Source organism: Cervus canadensis, chromosome 3 (assembly GCF_019320065.1).
Source record: "Cervus canadensis isolate Bull #8, Minnesota chromosome 3, ASM1932006v1, whole genome shotgun sequence".
Taxonomy (NCBI): domain Eukaryota; kingdom Metazoa; phylum Chordata; class Mammalia; order Artiodactyla; family Cervidae; genus Cervus; species Cervus canadensis.
The window spans coordinates 83,552,441-83,562,022 of record NC_057388.1 but is presented as its reverse complement, the minus strand read 5'-3'; the positions used below and the strand labels follow the sequence as shown (position 1 = coordinate 83,562,022).

Here is a 9,582-nt window from a genome sequence, read left to right as displayed (position 1 = left end):
TAGTATATATACACTCACAGTATGTGAAATATTTGCAATATGTTCATGGCAATTGGGCTTCCCTGGTGGCTTAGCTGGTAAAGAATCCACCAGCAAAGCGGGAGACCTGAGTTCAATCCCTGGGTTGGGAAGATCCCCTGGAGAAGGGAATGGCTACCCACTCCAGTATTCTGGCCTGGAGAATTCCAGGGACTGTATAGTTATGTAGGGTCTCAGAGTCAGGCACAACTGAGCAACTTTCACATGGCAATTAGAAAATACAAAATTGGATATCTTACAAAGCAAATTCTATCTATCTTCTTTATCAAGTGTCTACTTTGAATTTCGAAAGCAAAATGTGGTATCAGTGGATTTATTAACACTGCCCCGACTATGAGTTTGAAAATTAAAGGCACTGGTCTTTATCAATTCTTTATCAATTAATAATAACTTCAATTTGATCATAAAAAAACAATCTTTGCTCAAAAAATTAAAATACTATCTTCACAATGAGTTTTGATTCACATTTCAAATGTAAAACTTTATATAGGTATCATTACTTGCCTAAAAAAAATCATCTAACTAAATATTAAATATAAAAATGTACAAAATATAAAAGCACAAAGCATGTAGACAGGAAACTTAATAAGTACTGAATTTGATTTTAATTGGTTGTTTGATTTTTAAGATTTTGAATACGTGACTGACCGGGAGTGTTCTTCCATTTAACACTTTGACACCCCTTTTTTGTGACGCTGGAGATGACTTCCAAACACTTGACTTTGAGGCACTCAGGGGACTGTTTCTCAGGAGTACATGGAGGTACTGTGGCAGTTGTAGTGGAGGGGGAGGTACTGCCGGAAGTGGTAGCAGATGCCTCATTCTGGCTAGAGGAGTGATCACTGGGCTGTAACTTCACAGGGCCTTCTACACAAATGTCTTCTGCCATACATACATTAACACTACGAACATTTTTTATATCAACTCTCTTCTTACAGTGGATGTTGGCATAACAACTGCAATAAAATTTATCAGAAAACTTCTGCAGGTCTTCAAGTGTGACTTCCCCAGGTACTGTGTATTTTCCATCTTTCCCAGTTTGAATAGCAAAATTCGTTGGGTTCAGGTGAAGATAGTCGCTTGAATCCCAGTGTTTCCTTGTACACACTCCTTCATCGTGGCAAAGCACTTGGCTACACATTTTGGCTGCTAGGGTGACGTTGATTATGTAAGGATTCAGTGTAGTGTTCAAGTAATTGCCTAGGTTCATGCAAGATTGCTGTAAAATTATAAGATCAGATTATTAAGATCCAAGTAAGTTAGTTCATATATGAGTTAATTCACCACATAAAACAGTTTTAAAAGAAGCACCAAAAAGCAATAAGAGGTAGGAAATACTTCATCTTTTTTGCTTTATCAAGACCATTCCAGCTATTTTTTTGTGTGACATCTGTAAGTAAGTTTCACATGCCATTTCATGTCACTAAATCATTAACCAATTGAGGTTCAATATACCCGAGGCTCAGTCTTCCTCAATAATTCCTACACTAACAGGGATGGAAGGGGTGGAATGGTACAGTGGAGTTGAGTCGGGGTGGGGGGATGAGAGCATGTAGTCTGGAGTCCATCTGCCCAGACAGGAGTCGCAGTTCCATCAGTGGCTAGCTATGTGAGCTTGGGAATCCCTTAAGCTTTCTAAGTCTTGGTTTCCTTTTTGGGTGACCTTGGGAAAATTAAGTAACCTGACCATGCTTCAGCTCCATCATCTAAAGGTAATTATAGAACCTACTTCATAGGGTAGTCCTGAAGATGAAAGGATACAGTGTACATAAAAGGGCTAACCACAGGGTCCAGCATATCATTTTTTACCTCAATGTATAGATAATATGAAGTACAAATAAAGGTAAGAAGTAGCACATTTGTCAGACCCTGTTAAGTGCTGGAAAGAGTGGTTGCTGAATTGCTAGCTCACCGGCTATCCCACTGTAACACCTGATAGTGTATGTATGTTGGCGCTACTTTCTCCTTCCATCCCACTCTCTCCCTCCCCCACTGTGTCCACAAGTTCATTCTCTACATCTGCATCTCCACTCCTTCCCCACAAAGAGGTTCATCAATACCATTTTAGATTCCATACATATGCATTAATATACTGTATTTGTTTTTTCTTTTTGACTTTCTTCGATCTGTATAACAGGCTCCACGTTCATCCACCTCACTAGAAGTGGTGAGAAGTTGCTCTGTAGGTCAAGGAGCCCGATCTGGCACTCTGGGATACCTGGAGGGATGGGATGTGGGGAGGGGAGGAAAGCTGAGGGAAGGGATTGTATATATAATTATGGCTGATTTGCACTGTTGTATGACAGAAACCAACACAACCTTGTAAAAAAAATTTCAAATATTTAAGTTAAAAAAAAGAAGAAAAAATCGCTAGCTCAAAATACCTAATCAGGTTCAACTGAGTATATATTAAATGTTATATATAATTCAAGTATGGTTGAACTATGACAGCTGTTTTGCAGATATACTTATTTGGCAGAGTATGAGTGATGAGTCACTAAAATTATTCATCTTGAAATGGATACTTCTTAAAAGTAGAACTCCATCCTATTCAAAACATAGAAGGTAGTTGCTTTCTTTCATGATCAACAGTTCCATTGAGTGAGCTGGCTGTGCTCATCCTTCATTAAGATCAAAGGAAGTGTTTGTTTGTGGTAGGTTGGCGGGCAAGTTGAGGAACCTTGGCAGCTTCCACTTGAATCTATTTCTTGTTGCCTTCTTGAGATGATGCCATCAATGGTAGGCAGAATAAGATCCTTCCAAGGATGTTTATACTCCAGTCCCTTGGAACCTGTGACTGTGTTATACTTTACATGGCAAAAGGGACCCTCTAGATATGATTAAGGCTGTGGATCTTGAGATCAGGAGAGTCTAAAGCCAAACCATTCTGAATATACCCGATCTCATCTGATCTCAGAAGCTAAGCAGGGTCGGGCCTAGTTAGTACTTGGATGGGAGGAGATGGGGAGAGTATCCTGAACCATCTGACGGGCTCAATCTAACCACGAGTCCTTAAAAATGTAGAAACTTTTTCTGTTTGGATTTTAAAAATGAGCTGGGAGAAAGAGGACAAATACAAAGGTAAGGGAGACTCAACCCAGCATTGCTGGCTTTGAATGTAGAGGAAAAGGCCAAAAGCTAAAGAATATGGTGACCTCATGAGAAACGAAATCGCCTTATCCATAGCCAGACAGGAAATAGAGAGCTTGATGCTACAAACACAAGAAAATGAATTCTGCCAACAACCCAAATGAGCAAATGAGGGTCTTTCTATAGAAAGGAATGCAGTCCTGCTGACATCTTGATTTTAGTGCATTAAGGTCCATGTTGGACTTCTGCACTACTGCATTGTAAGATAATAATTTTCTGCCGTTTAAACCACTGTTGTATTTTTTATGGCAGCAATAGAAAACCTCTTCTTAACCGTCTAATAGCTTTATGGTTAATAGCTTAAACGTCTAATGGCATTTAGAATATAATTCACCTTGTATACAGCCTGCTGAGGTGTAACCTCTCCCATCTCTTGTACCGTCACCCACCTGGGCTTAGACATACTAGTTGTTTTACAAGCATGGCAGGTTCATTTCAAGCTGCACTTACTGTTTCCTCTGCCCAGAATGCTCTTCCATCTCATTTTTAACATCACTGACTCCATCTTGTCATTCAGATTGCAGTTTTCATTAGACCAGACCCTTCTTAGACACCTTTCCTGTTCATTTTCTTACATCTCTCTATTTTAATTTTCTGCATAGAACTTACCACATAAAATATTTTTATTGTTTTGTATTGCCTCTGTTGGGCTTACCTGGTAGCACAGTGGTAAAGAATCTGCCTGCCAATGCAGGAGACGTGGGTTCAATCCCTGGGTAGAGAAGATCCCCTGGAGTAGAATATGGCAGCCCACTCCAGTATTCTTGCCTCAGAAATCCCATGGACAGAGGATCCTGTGGCCTACAGTCCATGGGGTTTCAAAAGAGTCAGACACAACTTAGCGACTAAACAACAAGAACAATTGTTTTTATCCCTCCAACTGTATGAGCTTCATGAAGGCAGGGACTTTGTCAGTATTCTTCAATACAGTATCACCAGTGCCAAGGATATATGAGAATTTATACCAAGATCAAAAGACATTGATCTGGGCTGCCCAGACGGCGCTAGTGGTAAAGAACCTATGTGCAAATGCTAGAGATATAAGAGACAAGGGTTCAATCCCTGGATCGGGAAGATCCCCTGGAGAAGGAGATGACAACCCACTCCAGTATTCTTGCCTAGAGAATCCCATGGACAGTGGAGCCTGATGGACTACAGTCCATAGGGTCGCAAAGAGTTGAACACCACTGAAGTGATTTAGCACAGATGACATTCGAGTTGTCTACAGAGACAAGAACTAGGCAGGAAGAGGAGTGAAAGGATGAGAATGTTTGAGAATCAGTAGCCTACACAAGATGCAGTCTTCATAGGCTTAAAGTCTTTCTCTAAGACATAAAGTCTAGTTTATAGTAGTTGTCAAAATCCATGCTGTAAATACTCCTGCCATGGCCAATTTTAAGCTACCAACATGACATCACCATTACATAGGACAGTATTATGGTAGGACATAATACACCATTGCATTATACCATTTCCACTTATACAGATATGATAAGATATAAATAAAAGTATGGATAATTGGAAAATGAAGTAAATAATTGATATGTTTTTAGTATTTATTTTGTTTTTAGCATACTTAGCATACTTTTGGTTTTGCATACTTATTCTAAGTTTTTATAACTTAATTTTTAACAAACAGTTCACAAAATTTCTGAATATTTAACAATGAGGTCTCATGAACTAAAGCCAGTAGAAGCTGACTCTGTCTCACAGTTGGGTCTAGTAAGATGAAATGGAAGGAATGGTTTGCCTACATTTGATAACCATTGTTTTAAGTCAGTTCCAGTCATTGCAAGTAAACTTGCAATTACCAATTTTTTAAGTTGTCAGTGGATTAGAGAAAACACAAGCAATCCATGACAGTATTTATGACACAGGAAAAAGGCAAAGTAATGATAGAATTAACATTCAAAATGATTGTAAATTGGGAAAGGTCTACAGGGAACAAGTTCAAATCAGTGTCATTAACTAGGAAGTCTTCATATTAAAGTTGAAGGACTGTCTCTGTGTGAATAATACTGAAGGTGATTTGAGAGTCATGGTAGAAGAATGCGAATATAAGATTGAAGTGCAATTTTTTAAAAAAGTGTGGCAGTTAAATTCTATGCCATGTCATGCTGCTAATGTCACCCTAATTGGAGAATGCCTGATTCATTCCTCATCAGAGTGTGAAGTTCTCAATTAAAAAAAAAAAATTATAAATGGGGAATTTATAAATGGTTCCATCAAAGAGCTAATGGGATCCTTGAGAAAAGAGTTTATACATTTGAGAAAACAACTGATAAAAATTAGGAATATTCTTAGGGGAATTACAATTCTTAAATAATTTTCTGACATATAAAAGATTTTACAAAAGGGACATATACCATTCTCTGAACTTATAGTCTATATTATTTCCCTTTACTGGTAATCAAACCAGAGATAACAGAATCTACCAAATAGGTAGGAGGGCTCAGATAATCTTGAAAAGAATTTCAAAAAGCTAAATACCTTTGTAAATGAAGGAGAAATATGGCTAGTCTATCTGAAGGACAAGATACAAAAGATCTCTTTTGGTCTTAGAGTGTAAATTCTGTTTTTCGTAAGTCCTAGGATGACACCTCTGGACCAAGAGCTTCGTTAGACACACTCCATGGCACCTAGGTTACTAGTATTTCCATATCGATTAGAGAAGGAAAGTTCAGCTCCAACTCAGCAGTGTCCATGTGACAGCTCTACTAATGCTTTGAGTCAAGAATACTGAAGAGGTGAAGGAAAAGACCTGATATGGAGAAGGAAAGAGAAAAAAGAAAGAAAAGGAGTAGGTCATGATGGAATGGTTTAAGGCTTTTTGAAGTAAAGAAAATGCATTAGGAAAAAATGAATACAATTCATACTATGTAGAGTAAAATAAACCTTCCTTCCTAATAAAACAAGTTTTGCTTAAAATAGACACTATTAAATTCAACCTGTGGAAAATAAACTGTTCCTTTTCCTCTCTCTTAGGGAAGCTTTGAACAATCTAATAACATTTTCAAAAACTAACTGCCAACTGCCCACACCTCTCCATCCCAGTTGCTGACCCTCCACAGTAAACTGTCATTAGCTTAGTAAATAAATAAGTGCTTAATAAAACAGTAATTGGGTGAATGAAAGAATGAGTGAATGAATATCGACTAGTTGAGCTCTTCTTTTGAGAAGCAACACGGCACAATAGAGTAAAAAAAAAGCGCCACACACCAAGACTGTGGTCCTGTTTGTGCTGCTTCTCAGCCAGGTAGTCTAGAGCATTTCAATTAATCTCAACAAATTTCTGTTTCCTCACTGGAAAAGAGCCTTACAACACAACCATACAATTGATAGTTTGATTTAACCGCTATTAAGTGAGCACCAACTACTTTGTGCCAAAGATCATGTTTATTACTCAATCCCACAACAATTCTCATAACCATCCAAAGTAGAAATGTTTTCATCTGTTTCCACATCTATTTTCATCATTTCAACTTACCATAGATAGGCTTAGATTGAGACTGCCCCACATTATAATCCCAGAGGCACCTAGAGCAACGATCTCACCAACCGTATTCACAAGGTCACCCTGGCAAAGGTGATAGGTAGAGTTAACAGGGAGGAATACAATCAAATGTCACACATAGGACAGTAACGCCAAAGCCAAGAATGCTGACCCAACAATACTTACGTAAGTATTTCTCCACTATTCATTTCTATCTTTTATGCCACCACTGCCCTACTATAACAAAAACATGAATTTTCTGCTACTATTTTAATTACTTTTATTGACAAGAGTGGAGGCCCATAAAAGGAGCTGAATTAATACATTGTCTATACTACCCAATTCTCTATGGTTGCTAAGATATTGTATGATTACATTAAAAATGAAATATGTTCTTATTTTACATTCATATAAGGATGCAGAATTACCTAAAGATTATTAAAAGCTAAATTTTACTCCCTTCAAAAGTGATGTTCCATTCCACTAAACACCATTTGTGGACAATATTCCATAGCCTTCTTACCTTGCTTGATTTACTTACCTGAGAAAGGTATGTTGAAGACCCATCAGTAAAAACTGGGCGGGCATATACAAAAACCGGAAGTGGACTTTCAACACTCGCTATTTTAGACAACCGAATGGCTTCCTGGACACGATTGCGAACATAGAAGGCAGCTTTTGGAGTAGATTTTAACTTGATATTCAAATAAACAGAAGGGAAAAGGGCAGTGCTTTCCTTCCACAACCAGTCGAGATCATCATTTCTCTTTTTTTCTAAATCAGGGCAACTTCCATTGTAAGCAGGATGGTTATAATTATGATTGTAACAATCAGGAAAAAGATAATAACCCCATAAGTGATTTGGCCGAAGTAATTTTCCCAATTTTAAAGTCTCTTGCATGAAATTCTTTCCTGCCGTCTCAAAATCCACTTTTGCAATCTTGGAAGCCTCTGGGAAATTGAGTTGCAGATTTTTTTGCAGAACCAACTCAACAGACTCATCCCTGTAAACATCTTTAGGTTTCCAGTTTCTTGCCCAGGTAGGCCTCCAGTTTTCCCAGTCAATGACCGCCAAGCCCACACTGTCATTTGGTATGTAATAGGCAATGTCGTTTTTTGCTTTCTCCAAATGATTTTTTAAGTTTCCCAACTGGGGAATTCCTCCGTGTACGGTGTTGCCCGTTTTTTCGTCTATATGAGGATAGTAGCCGAGTCTATCAGCATAAAATAATGTAATAAATTGTCCCGTAGCACTTTTTTGGGGGCTTCCTCTTACAGAGAAGAGTCTCAGATCTGGTGGTAGTTTGAATCTTTTGTTAACACAACGTTCAACTGGGGCATTCCAGGCCCAGAGGAAAGAAGTGTTTGAAATAAGAGGGGGTGCTCTGAAGTCCAGAGCCAAACAACATGGAAGCAGAAGGAAGGTCAACACTGCCTGGGGTGTTCCACTAGACCCAACAAAGCTCCTAAAGGAGATATACTGGTGCCTTAACATTCTCATCACAAAGAGCGATGACCATGAAAAGCACTTTTTTCTCCTACACGCTTTGATTTATCTAATATTTGATGCAAGATATGAACACAGAGAGAGTGGAATGAAGCCACTTTGATGGATAAAAATGAATAATGATGATTTACATTTAAATATTCTTCTTCCTTCGTATTTAGGAATGTTTTGCAAGTTGCTTCATCTGTAACTGAAAAAAAAATAATAACAATAAATGTAGAATGTGTCATTACACTACATTTCCATGTCAGAGATTGTAAGCTTCACAGTCAAGTTCTTGACTTGAAGTGCAGGGAGTTTAATTCAATGTTTGAAGATGAAGGACTCCTATGTTTGCATTAATAAAATTATTTTCTCTTGTGTGTGATACAGATCATATAGTGACTAATACTTGTCTCATGTTTCCAAATCACTGCTGAACCTACAGAGACATGAAGGTGGCTGTTTTACCGTGTGCCTTCCTAGCTGGGGAGAATGGTGCACCAAACGATGCCCTAGCGACAAACTGTTAAAAATAAATTCCAAGTTGAACCTCAATTTGTTATTTCTTGAAAGAACATTTTTTAGTGTTCTGCCAAAAAGTGGGAAAAAACCTCTCATGGAATGGTGAGATTTTACCATTATTTTTTTTCCCCTTTCTTAAGGAAGGCAGGTAGAGGAGGAGGTAAAAGCCACTTCTGCCAGAGGAAATAAGTCAAAACTTTGCTCAAAACTATTGAATCAAATAAAATCTCCTTTTGAGGGGTATATTGAAGTGCTATTTTAACAGTGCTCCATACTATATCAAAGTAATGTACATTTGTGTTTAAAGTTAATAACATATTTTATGACTTTATGTCTTCCAGTAAAAGGATTGGTTCTGGCCTACCTCATGAAAAGGAATATATGCACTTTGGCCTTTTATAGTCTTCTATAGTTGAGATTGTATTATATCATTTTGATTGTCACAATGTGAAGTGTTAGGGCACATTTTGTGGTACAATAAAACAATCTGAGTCAAGGATAAGAAATTAAGCTATGTATTATTTAACATTTGGTATTTGTAAAAATTACCAGCAAGAAGACATATTTAAATGTTCTGTGATTCTAGAAGGAAACTAGAATGTTGAATTGGATTACTAGCATACTGCTATGTAACTGTATAATGAGAATTTAACGTTTTTCCCATGAACATGTGGTCTTACCATAGATATCCGCTTATTCCCATTGCTGAAAAAGCAATTACTCTAAAGAGACCACCACAGACAGAATAAAATAAAATCTTAAGAACCATTATAGTCTCTTGCTTTGAAGAAAATGGATTTTCCCTGCTAATGTTTAAAACATGTAAAAGAACTAAAAATTGTCACAGTTTAAGCACTTATAAACTTTCTTACTTAGGACCTAGAAAATC

The 9,582-nt window shown here is 37.6% G+C and overlaps 1 protein-coding gene across 1 annotated transcript; it reads right to left on the bottom strand.

The window, feature by feature from the left end:
- Positions 1 to 625: 625 nt before the first annotated feature.
- On the bottom strand, positions 626 to 8,476 carry LOC122438594 (hyaluronidase PH-20-like). Its single transcript, XM_043463617.1, has 3 exons — positions 7,224 to 8,476; positions 6,677 to 6,766; positions 626 to 1,258 (listed from the first exon to the last, which is right to left on the bottom strand). The coding sequence occupies exons 1-3, from the start codon at positions 8,181 to 8,183 to the stop codon at positions 644 to 646; spliced, it is 1,665 nt and encodes a 554-aa protein (XP_043319552.1). The 5' UTR covers positions 8,184 to 8,476; the 3' UTR covers positions 626 to 643.
- Positions 8,477 to 9,582: the final 1,106 nt, after the last annotated feature.

Bases quoted from the DNA above. Each gene is read 5' to 3' on its own strand.
- LOC122438594 (XM_043463617.1), bottom strand. From the start codon at position 8,183: ATGAGAATGTTAAGGCACCAGTATATCTCCTTTAGGAGCTTTGTTGGG. The intron at 6,767-7,223 runs GTAAGTAAATCA...CACCTTTGCCAG, and splicing joins CTTCAACATACCTTTCTCAG to GGTGACCTTGTGAATACGGT. The intron at 1,259-6,676 runs GTAAGTTGAAAT...ATAATTTTACAG, and splicing joins TCAATCTAAGCCTATCTATG to CAATCTTGCATGAACCTAGG.